Source organism: Chlorocebus sabaeus, chromosome 6, assembly GCF_047675955.1.
Source record: "Chlorocebus sabaeus isolate Y175 chromosome 6, mChlSab1.0.hap1, whole genome shotgun sequence".
NCBI classification, from domain to species: Eukaryota; Metazoa; Chordata; class Mammalia; order Primates; family Cercopithecidae; genus Chlorocebus; species Chlorocebus sabaeus.
This window is the reverse complement of record NC_132909.1, coordinates 57715845-57733156: the sequence shown is the minus strand read 5'-3', so window position 1 is coordinate 57733156 and position 17312 is coordinate 57715845. Positions and strand designations below refer to the sequence as shown.

Sequence of the window (17312 nt, the reverse complement as noted above, 5' to 3'; positions counted from 1 at the left end):
TTCACAGCTCACTGCAGCATTCACCTCCTGGGCTCAAGCAATCTCCCCACCTCAGTGTCCTGAGTAGCTGGGTGTGCACCACCACACCCAGTTAATTTTTGTATTTTTGAAGAGACGGGGTCTCACCATGCTGCCCAGGCTGCACCCTCCCCGCTCTCAACAGTATCTTTTCCCTCCACCTTTCCTGGTATTAGAACCCAGACTCGGCGAGGCACATGGCCGCTTAGAAAGGACTACATTTCCCAGCGTTCCTTGCGGCAGGAGCAGGGCCATGTGATTATATTCTGACCAATGGGATGAGGATGGATCCCGGTTTACGCCCTCCAGGAAAAGGCGTGCACTTCCCGCTTCCGTTTCCCGTTTGCAGAAGCGGGAGCCACGTGTTTTATAATAAATAGCTGGGCAGAAGGTGTCCCAGAAGACAATGGTGCTGCGGAAGCAGTCAATAAATATTATTATAATTAAAAGACCGTAGCAATACCCCCACCACCAAGATCCCTCACCCAAAAATAGAGAGATTGGAATTGGAAACACGGTATCCACTTCTGTCCACCCTGAAAGCCAGGTCATTATTGCGCTCCTTTTGTCCTAAATGAAGGGCTCCCGGGCAATGTCCTGAAAGCGGCAGATGACCTCATCTTCCACTGTCCACAGGGCACAGGGCAGACCGGAATGGCCTATGGGGTCCTGCCCAAAGCCGATGCCTGGGTCCAGGTGTGTTCCCCAGGTGGTCAGGTCAAAGGACATGCAGTCATTCTGCCTCCTGTGTTTTGTCCTCGGGCGCCTGGGACCCTCTCTGGTTCCACATGTGATTGTTCAGCCCCAGCTGTACCATCTGTGCATGGTGGATAATGAGGGGTTGCAGTCCTGGGCTCTGAGGGGGTGCAGGTGAGGCCGTAGGGAAGGCTGGTGGCTGCGAGAAGGGCAGTGACGGTGGGAAGGTTGCTGGCTGTGGGGAGGGCGGTGGTGGGGTGCCAGCCTGCCACGTGTGCAGGGGTGGTGGCTGCGGGCACCCCTGCCAAGTGGGAAAGGATGGTGGGGCTCCCAGGGGCCCCTGGCCCCCAAAGGGCATTCGAGCCCCAAAGGGTGCCCCAGTCCCAAATGGCATGTGGCTCCCAAAAGCCACCTGGAGCTGCTCCATCTGTGCCTGATAGGACAGGTAGCTCTGGAGGTAGGCCGAGTAGGCCGCGTTCAGGGCCGCTGCCTGCATCCGCTCACTGTCCAGGTGTTGGCTCTGTTCCCGCAGGGCTCGGGCGTCCTGTTCCTTCCTCCACATGGCCTTTCGGGCCTGAAGCCTGTGGGGCCTGAAGGTGTTGGCCACCTTCCTAGCGAAGATCTGGGAGTGTTCGTCCAGCCGCACCAGCCCGGAGAGCAGGCTGGCCGTGTCCGAGCTGAGCTGGGCCGGGGAGCTCTCCAGGGGCAGGAAGGGGATGACACAGTCTGGTGACCCCTGTCGCGTGAGGTTGCTCATCATGGCTTGGTTCACCTGGTGCAGGCTCAGGTGACAGTCGAAGTTGGAGGTGAGAAGTAGGATGATGAAAGCTGAGTGGTCTATGGCATCCTGCAGGCAGCTCAGCTCCCCACGCCCGGGCACCTGGAAATCCTCGCAGAAGGTGGCCCCGTCGGGCACACCAAGGGCCTCCAGCTTCTCCCGGACCCGCAGGGCAATGTGCTCGTCCGCCCTGGCATGGAGGATCACAAAGTTATAGAATTTCTGTTCCGATGACGATTCCAGGGAGGAAGAGAACAAGGAGGAGGGGGTCAGGTGAGCTGAACAAAGGGCTGATGAAGGAGGAGGAGGAGCGGGAGGGGATGTTTCTGTGGTGGTGGGAGTAGGTGGGCACGGCTTGGTATTTGGAGAAGTGGTGTCTTCCACAGGAAGTTGGAGTGGCGACTGGTCTTTGACAGGGCAGGGGTTTTTGATGGGCTCCACGATGGGCGAGGGGAGAGACTGGGCGCCTGCAGACTCCTTAGTGCACTCCACCGGGTAGTGGGTGCTGGTTTCTGGAGCTGTGGGGGTTTCAGGGAGGCCAGTTGAGGTTGTATCTGGGGTCACTTTGGGAAGCGCAGGGGGTGGGCTGTTTGGCAGCTCTAGGGGGCCAGCAGTCTCCCCCGATGGCGGCCAGCTCATCTCCTCAGGCTCCTGGCAGCCACCGGGGACAGGCTCCAGCACCAGGTTGGCCTGAGGGTCGTCACAGAGCTTGCTGGGCCTGTGTGGGCTGCGGTGCGGGCTGAGGAAGGGCATGGTCGGGGACTGGCTGATTTCCAAGTTGCTGGCCAGGGAGGCGGGGCTGTCGGTGGATCGCAGGGAGCGCCCTTGGCTCCAGCCGGCAACACCGTCGATGGGACGCGGGAGGCTCCGGGTCCCAGAGGGCGAAGCCGAGGATGGTGGGAGGCAGTCCAGATTGGACTGGAGCGTCCGGATGCTCCCTGGATCCCCAACAACATCCCACCCACACCGGTTTCGGGCCTCATCCTGAAGTTCCCCCAGCCGGTGGTCGCTCCTGGACCTGAGGGTACGGAGGGCTTCCTGGTAGGCCACGTCCCGCAGCGAGGCCGGGCACAGCTTCTCCTCAGCCAGCAGGTGGTACAAGCGGGCTACAGTCCAGGACACATCTGGGGGCTCCTCTGGGTCCTCGGTGCTGTCCACACCAGCCCACTGGCGGGCCACCAGCCGGGCTACTGCATCGGCCTTCAGTGCCTCTAGAGAGATCCTGGCCTCAGTTTCCTGGCCCAGCTTCAGGAGGACCATGGCATGCAGGAGGTCCTGCCCTTGGCAGCCTGGGCGTGGGGTCTTCAGTTTGTGTTTCAGATACAAGAGCTTGTCCTGGCCTGCTGCGCCTAGAATGTCGAAGGCACTAGGAAGTGACGGGCCCGTGCAGGCCATGGGCACAGGTGGGTGCAGCCTCGGGCAGCAGAAGCTGGGGGTAATGAAGGCATGTTCCACACTGCCCGCCTTCTGCACGCCCGGCGTCCCCTACGCATTCACTGTTCCAGGTTCCGCGGGAGCTGCCCGAGCAGATCTATAGGAAACAGGAGAGGCAAACATGGTTACCCCAAGAAAGGTCAGCACGGGAAGGCAGCCCACACACCCCCGCCTGCTTTCCCATCCTGCCACCCAGACCTAACCAGGTGACCTTCGGCAGCTTCCATTTCCTTCTCTGCAAAATGCTATGAGGCCAGCACGATGGCTCACATCTGTGATCTCAGCACTTTGGGAGGCTGAGGCAGGAGGATCACTTAAGCCCAGGACTTCCAGACCAGCCTGGGCAACATAGCCAGACTCTGTCTCTACTAAAAATTTAAAAATTAGCTGGGCCGGGAGCGGTGGCTCACACCTGAAATCCCAGCACATTTGGAGGCCAAGCCTAGGGGATCACCTGAGGTCAGGAGTTTGAGACCAGCCTGAAACCACGTTTCTACTAAAACTACGAAGAGTTAGCCAGGCATGGTGGTGCACACCTGTAATCCCAGCTACTTGGGAAACTGAGGCTGGAGAATCACTGGAACTCAGGAGGTGGAGGCTGCAGTGAGCCAAGATCATGCCATTGCACTCCAGCCTGGGCAGCAGAGTGAAACTCCGGATCAAAAAACAAAAAAAGTAGCTAGGCGTAGGTGGCATGTGCCTGTTGTCCCAGCTACTCCGGAGGCTGGGATGGGAAGATTGCTTAAGCCCAGGAGGTCGAGGCTGCAGTGAGCTAAGATGGAGCCACTGCACTCCAGCCTGGGCAACAGAGCAAGACCCAGTCTCAAAAAAAAAAAAAAAAAAAAAAGTTATCATCTGATACTTACCTGGTGTTACCTGGGAGGTAAACACTATTACACTATTTTCCCCATTTACAGATGAAGAAAGTGAGACACACAGAGGTGATGTCACTTGCCCAAAGTCACACTATCAGCGGATGGCAGAGGATGGATTTGAACCCCAGGCAGTCTGGCTGTGGAGGCTGTGTGCCTAATGGCATACACTTATAGACTTGTTTTGGGCAATTGAGTTGCATTAACACACAGAAACTTCTGAGCTTGATGACTGAAAGCCAGTAGGTGCTCAATACATGCTTGCTAAATAAAGTAGTCAGCCTCGGCTGGGCACGGCGGCTCACACCTGTAATCCCAGCACTTTGGGAGCCCGAGGCGCGCGGCTCACCTGAGGTCAGGAGTTCAAGACCAGCCTGGCCAACATGGTGAAACCCTGTCTCTACTAAAAATACAAAAAATTAGCTGGGTGTGGTGGTCCGCGCCTGTAATCCCAGCTACTCAGGAGGCTGAGGTAGTATCATCGCTTGAATCTGGGAGGCAGAGGTTGCAGTGAGCCAAGATCACATCACTGCACTCTAGCCTGGGCGACAAGAGCGAAACCCTGTCTAAATAAATAAATAAATAAAGTAGTCAGCCTTCTAGATGGTCCTCAAGGACCCAACATCCTGGTATTTGCAGGCTCGAGTAGTCTTTCCAACACTGTCCCAGGGTTGGACTATGAGATTAACAGAATATGGCAAGGGAGCCGGTCACCACATCTGCTCATTTTTCAAGAGAAGCCAGAGATCTAGATTTTTAGAAATATGCTCACTTTTCTCGGGATGACAATCAATTCCAATATTTTTAAGAAACCTTGTGAGTTGAAAAAAAAGTTTGGGCCAGGCGCAGTGGCTCACGCCTGTAATCCCAGCACTTGGGGAGGCCAAGGCGAGCAAATCATGAGGTCAGGATGTCGAGACCAGCCTGGCCAACATAGTGAAACCCCGTCTCTACTGAAAATACAAAAAATTAGTCGAGCATGGTGGCAGGCACCTGCAATCCCAGCTACTCGGGAGGCTGAGGCAGGAAAATCACTTGAACCTGGGAGGTGGAGGTTGCAGTGAGCCAAGACTGCACCACTGCACTCCAGCCTGGGCAACAGAGTGAGACTCCATCTAAAAAAAAAAAAAAAAAAAGTTTGGAGCCAGGCCTGATGGTGTGTGCCTGTGGTCCCAGCTACTCGGGAGGCTAAGGCAGGAGGATTGCTTGAGCTGAGGAAGTGGAGGCTGCACGGAAGGATACATACATAGCATTCATTCATTCATTTAAGAAGTAATTTTTTGGCTGGGCACGGTGGCTCATGCATGTAATCCCAGCACTTTGGGAGGCTGAGGCGGGTGGGTCACAAGGTCAGGAGTTCAAGACCAGCCTGGCCAACATGGTGAAACCCTGTCTCTACTGAAAAAAAAAAAAAAAAAATTTAGCCTGGCATGGTGGCGTGTTCCTCTAATCCCAGCTACTCGGGAAGCTGAGGCAGGAGAATTGCTTGAACCCAGGAGGCGGAGGTTGCAGTGAGCCAAGATTGCGCCACTGCACTCCAGCCTGGGCAAAAGAGCAAGACTCCATAAAACAACAAACAAACAAAAAAAAGTACTTTTTAGCCAGGTGTGGTGGCTCACGCTGGTAATCCTAACACTTTGGGAAGCCAAGGTGGACAGATCACTCGAGGTCATGAGTTCGAGACCAGCCTGGTCAACATGGTGAAACCCCCATCTCTACTAAAAAAAAAAAAAAATTGCCGGACATGGTAGTGGGCGCCTGTACTCCCAACTACTTGGGAGGCTGAGGCAGGAGAATCACTTGAACCCAGGGGGCGGAGGTTGCAGTGAGCTGAGATCATACCACTGCACTCCAGCCTGGATGACAGAGCGAAACTCCATCTCAAAAAAAAAAAAACAGTAATTTTTTCAGCATCTGCCATGTATTGGGTGCCAGTGAATACACCAGTACGCAGACAAGGAAAAACAGCAAGAGACTCTTCCCTGGTGCAACTGTCTGTCTAATGGTATGTTAGTTATATGTAATATATAAGCATCATATATATTACATACGACAATATAATGGGCATGTGTGGATACACACACACCCTTACATGCAACCACTTACTTGAGGACTTACTACATGCTATATTGTGCACAACTCTGTTCTTTAAACTGGGCACAGTCCTGCTTCAGGACCTTTGCACTGGCTGTTCCCTCTACCTATATCACTGTTACCCGTCAGGTATCCCTGTGGCTCACTCCCTTACCCTTCTTCATGTTTTTGGTTATGACCTGATCCCAGTGTGCACATCTCCCTTTGACAGGGGCCAAAAAAATGGTCCACCAATTTTTTTTTTTTTTTTTTTTTTTTTTCCGTTTTTGAGATGGCGTCTTGCTCTTGTTGCCCAGGCTGGAGTGCAATGGCACGATCTCAGCTCACTGCAACCTCCGCCTCCTGGGTTCAAGCAATTCTTCTGCCTCATCCTCCCAAGGGATTACAGGCATGCACCACCATGCTTGGTTAATTTTTTATTTTTAGTAGAGACAGGGTTTCTCTGTGTTGGCCAGGCTGGTCTTGAACTCCTGACCTCAGGTGATCCACCTGCCTTGGCCTCCCAAAGTGCTAGGATTACAGGCGTGAGCCACCATGTCCAGCCAATTGTTTTTGTTTTTTTTTTTTTGTTTTTTTGTTTTTTTTTTTTTGAGACGGAGTCTCGCTCTGTCGCCCAGGCTGGAGTGCAGTGGCCGGATCTCAGCTCACTGCAAGCTCCGCCTCCTGGGTTCACGCCATTCTCCTGCCTCAGCCTCCCGAGCAGCTGGGACTACAGGCGCCCGCCACCTCGCCTGGCTAGTTTTTTGTATCTTTTAGTAGAGACGGGGTTTCACTGTGTTAGCCAGGATGGTCTCGATCTCCTGACCTCGTGATCCACTCGTCTCGGCCTCCCAAAGTGCTGGGATTACAGGCTTGAGCCACCGCGCCCGGCCCCAATTGTTTTTTTGTTTTGTTTTGAGACGGAGTCTCGCTCTGTCACCCAGGCTGCAGTGCAGTGGCGCGATCTCAGCTCACTGCAACCTCCACCTCCCGGGTTCAAGCGATTCTCCTGCTTCAGCCTCCCGAGTAGCTGGAACCACAGGCGCCCGCCACCACGCCCAGCTAATTTTTGTACTTTTTATAGAGACAGGGTTTCACCATATTGTCCAGGCTGGTCTCGAACTCCTGACCTTGTGTGATCCACCCACCCACCTCAGCCTCCCAAAGTGTTGGGATTACAGGCGTGAGCCACTATGCCCAGCCAATTGCTTTTATAAATAAAGTTTTATTGAAACACAGACATGGTCACTCATTTACATATCATCGATGGCTGCTTTCTCACTAGGGTGATGGAGTCGCTACAACAGACACCGTGTGGTCTACAAAGTGGTCACTCTCTGACCCTTGACAGAAAAAGTTGGTAGACACTTGGGTTATGAGACAGGCATGTGATTTTTTTATTTTCCGTTCCACAGAGGGGCAAACATGACCGAGATCACACAGCCAGTGACTGATAGAGCAGCCATTTGATGCCAATGTTTGTAACTATAACACCAAGTGCCTTTTAATTAGTAGGGTCATGATTGGCTGTTATCGGTTCAATTTCAATCATGTCTATCCCCAAAATCATATGTTGAAGTGCCAACCTCCAGTAGCTCAGAATGTGACTTTATTTAGAGAAAAGGCCTTTTTTTGGTTTGTACTTGGCTTTGATGTTTTTGATTGTTTGTTTTTGATGTTGAAAGTATTTTTATTGGGCCGGGCGCGATGGCTCATGCCTGTAATCCCAGCACTTTGGGAGGTGGAGGTGAGCTGATCACTTGAGATCAAGAGCTCAAGACCAGCCTGGCCAACATGGTGAAATCCTGTCTCCACTAAATATACAAAAATTAGCCAGGCATGGCTGGGCGTGGTGGTTCACACCTGTAATCCCAGCACTTTGGGAGGCCGAGGTGGGTGGATCACCTAAGGTCAGGAGTTCGAGACCAGCCTGGCTAACATGGTGAAAATCCATCTCTACTAAAAATGCAAAAATTAGCCGGGTGTGGTGGCGGGCGCCTGTAGTCCCAGCTACTCGGGAGGCTGAGGCAGGAGAATAGCGTGAACCCGGGAGGTGGAGCTTGCAGTGAGCCGAGATCATGCCACTACACTCCAGCCTGGGTGACAGAGCGAGACTCCGTCTCAAAAAAAAAAAAAAATTAGCCAGGCATGGTGGTGTGTGCCTGTAATCCCAGCTACTCAAGAGGCTGAGGTGGGAGGATTGGTTGAGCCTGGGAGGTTGAGGCGCAGCAAGCAAGCTAAGATCTCACCACTGCACTCCAGCCTGGGCAACAGAGCCAGACCCTGCATCAAGAAAAGAAAAGGCAGGGGACACTTAGATACAGACACAGAGCTGCACAGAAGGAAGATATGTGAGGAGACCCAGGGAGAAGGCGGCCGTCTGCAAGCTAAGGAGAGTCCTCAGAAGGAACCAACCCTACGACACCTCAACCTTGGACTTCCAGCCTCCGTAACTGTGAGAGAATCAATTTCTGTTGTTTAAGCCATCTGGTCTGGGGCACTTTATTACCGCAGCTATAGCAGCTAATACACTGCAGACACTCGCTGTCTAGACCAGCCTAAACACTCTCTGTTTGTGTTGTCCAGTATGGCAGCCCCCAGCTACCTGTGCCTACTGGGCACCTGAAATGGGGCTGTGATAGTGAAGAGGCTCTGAATTTTAATTTTTTTTGAGATGAAGTCTCGCCCGGCCACATGTTCTCACTTCTAAGTGTGAGTGAATCATTGAGTTCACAAAGACACAAAGAAGGGAACAACAGGGCCGGGCACAGTGACTCACGCCTGTAATCCCAGCACTTTGGGAGGCCGAGGAAGGTGGATTGCCTGAGGTCAGGAGTTCAAGACTATCCTGGCCAACATGGTAAAATCCCATCTCTACTAAAAATACAAAAATTAGCCAGGTGTGGTGGCGGGTGCCTGTAGTCCTAGCTACCAGGGGAGGCTGAGGTGGGAGAATCACCTGAACCCAAGAAGTAGAGGCTGGAGTGAGCAGAGATCAAACCACTGCACTCCAACCTGGGCGACAGAGCGAGACTCTGTCTCCAAAAAAAAAAAAGGGGGAACAAAAATACTGGAGCCTGCTTAAGGGTGGTGGAGGTGAGGAGGAGGAAGAGGATCTAAAAACTGCCTATTAGGGTCCGGCACGGTGGCTCACGCCTGTAATCCTAGCACTTTGGGAGGCTCAGGTGTGTGGATTGCCTGAGCTCAGGAGTTCAAGACCAGCCTGGGCAACATGGTAAAACCCCGTATCTACTAAAATACAAAAAAATTAGCTGGGTGTAGCAGTGTGCACCTGTAATCCCAGCTGCTTGGGAGGCTGAGGCGGGAGAATTGCTAGAATCTGGGAGGCGGAGGTTGCAGTGAGCCGAAATGGCACCACTGCACTCCAGCCTGGGTGACACAGTGAGCCTCCGTCTCAAAAACACAAACAAACAGACAAAAAAACTACCTGTCAGGTATGACAGTTATTACCTGTATGATGAAATAATCTGTACACCAAAACCTGTGACATGCCATTCACCTATATAACAAACCTGGACATGTACCTGTTAATTTTTGTATTTTTGTACACACTGGGTCTCCCCATGTTGCCTGGGCTCAAGTGATCCTCCCACCTTGGCCTCCCAAAGTGTTGGGATTACAGGCTTGAGCCACCGCAGCCGGCATTTTATCTAATTTTTAATTAATTAAGGCAGGGTGCAGTGGCTCATGCCTGTAATCCCAGCACTTTAGGGGGCAGAGGTTGGAGGATCTCTTGAGCCCAAGAGTTCAAGACCAGCCTGGGCAACAGTGAGACCCATCTCTACAAAAAATAAAAATAGGCTGGGCGCAGTGGCTCACGCCTGTAATCCCAGCACTTTGGGAGGCTGAGGCAGGTGGATCATCTGAAGGCAGAAGTTCGAGACCAGCCTAGCCAACACAGTAAAACTCTGTCTCTACTAAAAATAAAAAAAATTAGCAGGGCGTGGTGGTGGGTGCTGGTAATCCTAGCTACTCAGGAGGCTGAGACAGGAGAATCACTTGAACCGGGGAGGCAGGGGTTGCAGTGAGCCAAGATTACACCATTGCACTCCAGCCTTGGCAACAAGAGCAAAACTCCGTCTCAAAACAAACAAGCAAATAAATAAAATAAAAATAAAAATAATTAGTTGGGTGGGGTGGTACATGCCTGCATCCCAGCTGCTTAGGAGGCAGAGGTCAGAGGATCGCCTGAGCCCAGGAGATCGATGCTGCAGTGAGCGGAGATCGATGCTGCAGTGAGCAGAGATCACGCCACTGCACTCCAGCCTAGGCAACAGAGTCTCAAAAACAGCAAAACAAAAAATATATGAAAGATGCCTCATTCATAATGTTTTATAATGAAACATGTTGGGTATATTGAATTAAATAGAATTTATTATTAAATGCATTTATATATTGGATTAATAAAATGTATTATTAGGATTAATTTTTGTTTTTATTATTTTTTCTGTTTTCGAGGTGGAGTTTCGCTTCATTGCCCAGGCTGGAGTGCAGTGGGGCGATCTCGACTCACTGCAACCTCTGCATCCCGGGTTCAAGCGATTCTCTTGCCTCAGCCTTCCGGGCAGCTGGAATTACAGGCATCCGCCATCATACCTGACTAATTTTTTTTTTTTTTTTTTGAGACGGAGTCCCACTTTGTCGCCAGGCTGGAGTGCAGTGGTGCGATCGAGGCTCACTGCAGCCTCCGCATCCCGGGCTCAAGTGACTCTCGTGCCTCAACATCCTGAGTAGCTGGGATTACAGGAGCCTGCCACCACGCCCAGCTAATCTTTTTTTTTTTTTTTTTTTTTTTTTTTTTTGAGACCAAGTCTCCCTCTGTTGCCAGGCTGGAGTGCAGTGGCGTGATCTTGGCTCACTGCAACCTCCACCTCCTGGGTTCGAGCAATTCTTCTGCCTCAGCCTCCCAAGTAGCTGGGACTACAGGCGCGCGTCACCATGCCCAGCTAATTTTTGTATTTTTAGTAAGGACGGGGTTTCACCATGTTGGCCAGGATGGTCTTGATCTCTTGACCTCATGATCCGCCTGCCTTGGCCTCCAAAATTCTGGGATTACAGGCGTGAGCTATCGTGCCCGGCCTTATTTTTGTATTTTTAGTAGAGACAGGGTTTCACCATGTTGGCCAGGCTGGTCTGAAACTCCTGACCTCAAATAATCCACCCACCTTGGCCTCCCAAACTGCTGGGATTTCAGATGTTAGCCACCGCACTCAACCTCAGTAAAATATATGTATATATATATTTTTAGGCCAGGCTCGGTGGCTCACGCCTGTAATCCCAACACTTTGGGAGGCTGAGTTGGGCAGATCACAAGGTCAGGAGATCGAGACCATCCTGGCTAACACGGTGAAACCCCGTCTCTACTAAAAATACAAAAAATTAGCCAGGCGTGGCAGTGGGAGCCTGTAGTCCCAGCTACTCCAGAGGCTAAGGCAGAAGAATCGCTTGAACCCAGGAGGTGGGAGGTTGCAGTGAGCCGAGATCATGCCACTGCATTCCAGCCTGGGCAACAGAGTGAGACTGTGTCTCAAAAAATAAATAAATATGTGTGTGTGTGTGTGTGTGTGTATTTAACTTCAGAGACTTCTGGACAACCCCACTGGCAAAGCAATGTGAGATTCAAATTACTTTGAATTCATTGCCAACATCGAACAGAGACTTTGTATACAACTCCGGCATTCCGGATTCTCTCGGAAAATCAAAGATCCGGCCACACTGGGCCCACGTTCCCACGGGGCAACAATCTGCAGTGAGAGAAGTTCAAGTCCTTCCATCTGAGGGCTAAGGCCTGCCCTGTTGACCCCACACCCATCTGAAATGAGTCAGTCCCAGGGCAAGCGAGAGCAACAGGTAGAAGCTTGCCCTTGGGATTCAAGTCACACCCAGGCTGTGACCCTGGGGCAGGCCATGGGTACTTAAAATGCCTCAGTCTCCATGTGTGTGAAATGGGCACCAGCTAGGGTAGTTGTGAGGGTGAATGAGTTCATTTGTACAGGACTCTTTTTTTTTTTGAGACAGAGTCTTGCTCTGTCACCCAGGGCAGAGTGCAGTAGTGCAATCTCAGCTCACTGCAACCTCCGCCTCCCGGGTTCAAGCAAGTCTCTTAACTCAGCGTCCCAAGTAGCTTGGATTACAGGTGAGTGCCACCATGCACGGCTAATTTTTGTAATTGTATTTATTTATTTATTGAGACGGAGTCTTGCTCTGTCACCCAGGCTGGAGTGCAGTGGCTCGATCTCAGCTCACTGCAACCTCCACCTCTCAGGTTCAAGCGATTCTCCTGCCTCAGCCTCCTGAGTAGCTGAGACTACAGGTGTGGGCTACCACGCCCAGCTAATTTTTTTTTTTTTTTTGAGATGGAGTTTCACTCTTGATGCGCAGGCTGGAGTGCAATGGCATGATCTTAGCTCACTGCAACCTCCACCTCTCAGGTTCAAGTGATTCTCCTGCCTCAGGTTCCTGACTAGCTGTGACTACAATTGTGGGCCACCATGCCCAGTTTTTTTTTTTTTTTTTTTTTTTTGAGGTGGAGTTTCGCTCTTGTTGCCCAGGATGGAGTGCAGTGGCACACTCTCAGCTCACTACAACCTCCACCTCCCGGGTTCAAGTGATTCTCCTGCCTCAGCCTCCTAAGTAGCTGGGATTACAGGCACCCGCCACCACGCCCAGATTTTTTTTGTATTTTTAGTAGAGACGGGGTTTCATTATGTTGGCCAGGCTGGTCTCCAACTCCTGACCTCAGGTGATCCTCCTGCCTCAGCCTCCTAAAGTGCTGGGATTATAGGTGACATCCGGCCCATGTCAGTTACATTTAAATCTCATTCTTTCTTTCTTTTTTTTTTTATTTTTTTTGAGATGGAGTTTCAAGCCACTGCACCTGGACTTTTTTTGTATTTTTAGTAGAGATGGGGTTTTGCCACGTTGGCCAGGCTGGTCTCAAACTCCTGACCTCAGACAATCTGCTCACCTCAGCCTTCCAAAGTGCTGGGATTACAGGCGTAAGCCACAGCACCCAGCTAATTTTTGTAATTTTAGTAGAGACAGGGTTTCAGGCCGTCGACCAGGCTGGTCTCGAACTCCTGACCCCAATCGATCTGCCCGCCTTGGCCTCCCAGAGTGCTCAGATTACAGGCATGAGCCACTGCGCCCAGCCTGTATAGAACTCTTAAAGCAGTGCCTGGCACATGTGTGCTACATGAACATTAGCATGCAAGACTGAAACCCCCTGGCAAGAAGGACTCAGGGGAGTTTTGCAGAAAACACAACAAAGCCAGTCAGACTTAGAATCATCAAGGCAGGATCACCCCCACCTGTATGCCTGGCAAATCTCTAAAATCACGTGGTCTTTCTTCTCCTTCTCTCTGCCCATGGGCCTGAACTCAACTCTATTTCATTGACTGCCCCAGCTTCCCCTGCCCGCCTCCCCTGCCCGCTGCCACCTCCACCTTCTGGAGACCTGGAGAGTTTCATTTCTCACTGTCCATGGCTGGGACAAAGTCCACTCCTCACTGTGAAGAGCAGGCGCCTGGCGGGACAAAAACACCCACAGGGTGGGGGTGTTCTGGCTCTGCCACCTGCCGGCTTGTGCAGTCTGTTTCTCAGCCTCCGTTGCCTCATTTATAACACCCACATGAACTGGTACTTAGGATGAATGGGAGTCTGTTTTGAAACTTTGATGCAAAAATATGGTTAAAAAGTTTACATCAGTGCCCAGGAAGAAGCAAGAGCTTGATATAATAATGTTAGTGTGACAATAAATGTTGACAGACTTTTTCTCTTCCTCTTCCTTTTTCAAAAAAATTTTGATTTTTAATTTCATTTCTTTCTTTCTTTTTTTTTTTTTTTTTTTGAGATGGAGTCTCGCTGTGTCGCCCAGGCTGGAGTGCAGTGGCGCGGTCTCGGCTCACTGCAACCTCCGCCTCTTGGGTTCAAGCAGTTCTCCTGCCTCATCCTCCTGAGTGGCTGGGATTACAGCACCCGCCACCACGCCCGGCTAATTTTTGTATTTTTAGTAGAGACGGGGTTTCACCATGTTGGTCAGGCTGGTCTCAAACTCCTGACCTCAGGTGATCTGCCTGGGATTACAGGTATGAGCCACTGTGCCCAGCCCCCATTTCATTTTTTTTTTTAGAGACAGGGTCTCACTCTGTCACCCAGGCTGGAGTGCAGTGGTGGGATCACGGCTCACTGCAGCCTTGAACTCCTTGGCTCAAGCGATCCTCCGACCTCAGCCTCCTGAGTAGCTGGGACTACAGGTGTGTGGCACCACACCTGGCTAATTTTTGTATTTTTGGTAGAGACGGGGTCTCACCTATGTTACCCAGGCTCCAGGACTCAAGCAATCCTCCTGCCTCGGCCTCCCAAAGTGTTGGGATTATAGGCATAAACACTGCACCTGGCTAAGTTTCTTTTTGAATTTTTTTGTAGAAATGGAGTCTTGCTATGTTGCCCAGGCTTGTCTTGCACCCCTGGGGCTCAAGCGATCCTCCCACCTCGTCCTTTTTAAATGTTTTAACTGCATCTGAAAAGTGCCCTTCTCTCCCACTCTTCCTCCCACAGTCTCATACCATCTTTCATGAGTTGCGTATGCATTTATTGAGCATCTACTAGGTCCAGGAACTGTTCAAAGTGCCACTGCATATCAAGGCGAGCACATCCGCCCTCACAGAGCTCCTAGTCTGGTTCAGGGAGACCAATAGTAAGTGGGAAAATAACCCAAGATCATTTCAGAGAATGAAAAGGGCCATGAAAGCCATGAGCTGGGGGTTGTGTGGCTCTGAGAGACTGGCTGGGAAGGGGCTACAGGGGACCATGGTGGTCAAGGGAGGCCTTTGGGGACAGGAGGTGACATTGAGCTGAGACCTGAAGGAGCTGAGGGAGGAGGCTGGGTGGAGATCAGGGAGGAAAGCTCCCGGAAGGTGAAGACACCTGCCCAAAGGCCCTGGGGCAGGACTGCGCCTGGCTAGCTGGAGGAACAGTGAGGAAGCCCATGTGACTGGATAACCGTTAGGAGGGGGAGAAAGGAAGAAGGTGTGGGGTGGTATAGGGTGTGAGGTTGGGATCCTGGGTCTCAGGGAAGAATTCGGGGTGTCAGGAAGGAATTTGGGATGTTGGGGAGGGATCCTGGGTGTCGGGGAGGAATCTGGGGTATTGGGGAGGGATCCTGGGTGTTGGGGAAAAATCCAGGGTGTCAGAGAGGGATCCTTGGTGTCACGGAGGAATTTGGGGTGTCCAGGAGGAATCTGGGGTATTGGGGAAGGATCCTGCATGTCAGGGAGGAATTTTGGGTGTCAGGGAGAAATTCAGGGTGTTGAAATATCGGGTGTCAGGTAGGAAGCTTGGGGCTCAGGAATTTGGGGTGAGGAGGAATATGGGGTTTCAGGTAGGCATCCTGGGTGTTGGGGAGGAATCTGGGGTTTGGGGGAGGGGTCAGGCTGTAGGGGAGGAAACCGGGGTGCTGGAGAGGATCCCGATAGTCGGGGAGGATCTGGGCCACCAGCAAGGAGAGCTGGAGGTTGAGGGGAACGTCAACCTCCCAACGCGCGGCGCCAGGCCTCCCCGGGGCCCTAAGAGGGAGGCCAGGTGGCCTGGAGTCCTGGCAAGCGGCTTGGGCGCGGGGCCACCCTCCACACCCCCGACACTTTCTCCACCTCTGGCCAGTCCTCGCCGCTTCCCCACCTACCAGGGATCCGGGGCTGCCGGCTGCGCCACTGGGTCCTAGGGTCCTGGGGTCCTGGGATCCTGGGGGCCTGGACTTCTGCGGAGGTGCCCGCAGACCTCAGCGCGCTGAGGGCGCTGGCTCCACCCCGCGGCTCCCGCCCTTGGAAGGAAACGCACCGCCCCTTCCGCGTCCTGGGTGGGTGTGGGACGTGAGGTCACGGTTTCGGAGTCCTGCCCCGCAGCACCGGGAAAGTCCCCGGGGCGCCCCGCACCCGTGCCCTCTCTTCCCAGCCCTTGCGGTCACGTTCAGCAAGTGTGAGCACCTACTGTGTGCAGGGGGCCAGAAGAACTCGCATCTGCCCTGGGGAGCCCACAGTCATCTGGGCTGGGGGCCCAGATGAGAAAGTAATAACAATTGGAAAGTAGGATCATCTCTGTTAGTGATAGGTGCTTTCCAGGAAATAAATGTAGCAGCTGTTTTATTATTTTATTTTATTTTATTTTATTTATTTTATTTTTATTTATTTATTTTATTTTTTTATTTTATTTTATTTTTCCCCGAGACGGAGTTTCGCTTTCGTTGCCCAGGCTGGAGTGCAGTGGTGCGATCTCAGCTCACTGCAACCTCCGCCTTCCCGGGTTCAGGCGATTCCCCTGCCTCAGCTTTCTGAGTAGCTGGGACTACAGGTGACATGTGCCACCACGCCTGGCTAATTTTGTATTTTTAGTTTCTCCATGTTGGTCAGGGTGGTCTCGAACTCCTGACCTCAAGTGATCCACTCACCTCGGTCTCCCAAAATGCTGGGATTACAGGTATGAGCCTCCATGCCCGGGTCCCCCCGACTTTTTTTTTTTTTTTTTTTTTGAGATGGAGTCTTACTCTGTGGCTCAGGCTGGAGTGCAGTGGTACGACCTTGGCTCACTGCAAACTCCATCTCCTGGGTTCAAGCAATTTTCTTGCCTAAGCCTCCTGAGTAGCTGGGATTACAGGCACGTGCTGCCACACCCGGCTCATTTTTGTATTTTTAGTTGAGACGGGCTTTTACCATGTTGGCCAGGCTGGTCTCGAACTCTTGACCTCAGATGATGGACCCACCTCAGCCTCCCAAAGTGCTGGGATTACAGGCGTGAGCCACCATGCCCAGCCTAATTTTATTATAATAATAATTATTATTATTATAGGGGTCTCCCTATCTTGCCCAGGCTGCTCTTAAACTTCCAGGCTCAAGCAATCCTCCCGCCTCAGCCTCTCAAAGTGCTGGGATTACAGGTGTGAGCCAGTGCACCCGGCCCATAACATTATTTTTATCACCACGATAAATAAGATCTAATAATCACAGTGATTTTGCAGTGGTGACAAGTGTCAGTTGTGTTTCTGGTTGCAATGCAATCTGAAAGTACCTGTGGCTTTTATTAGGGACAAAGGGACAAAGTCCCAGGTCCTGCGGCTGTCTTCATTAATAATTGAGGAAATGGTAATTATCAGTTAGAGTCAGTGAAAATAAAGATGTGGGCCGGGCGCGGTGGCTCAAGCCTGTAATCCCAGCACTTTGGGAGGCCGAGACGGGCGGATCACGAGGTCAGGAGATCGAGACCATCCTGGCTAACACGGTGAAACCCCGTCTCTACTAAAAATACAAAAAAAAAAAAACTAGCCGGGCGAGGTGGCGGCACCTGTAGTCCCAGCTACTCGGGAGGCTGAGGCAGGAGAATGGCGTGAACCTGGGAGGTGGGAGCTTGCAGTGAGCTGAGATCCGGCC

General features: G+C 51.9%; 1 protein-coding gene across 1 annotated transcript; it reads right to left on the bottom strand.

Annotated features, from left to right (window-relative positions):
- Positions 1-428: 428 nt before the first annotated feature.
- On the bottom strand, positions 429-15702 carry TICAM1 (TIR domain containing adaptor molecule 1). The gene is made up of 2 exons (XM_007994883.3): positions 15575-15702; positions 429-3023 (listed from the first exon to the last, which is right to left on the bottom strand). Exon 2 carries the CDS (start codon positions 2885-2887, stop codon positions 752-754), a length of 2136 nt encoding a protein of 711 aa, XP_007993074.3. The 5' UTR covers positions 2888-3023; positions 15575-15702; the 3' UTR covers positions 429-751.
- Between the last annotated feature and the right edge of the window lie 1610 nt (positions 15703-17312).

Bases quoted from the DNA above. Each gene is read 5' to 3' on its own strand.
- TICAM1 (XM_007994883.3), bottom strand. From the start codon at position 2,887: ATGGCCTGCACGGGCCCGTCACTTCCTAGTGCCTTCGACATTCTAGGC.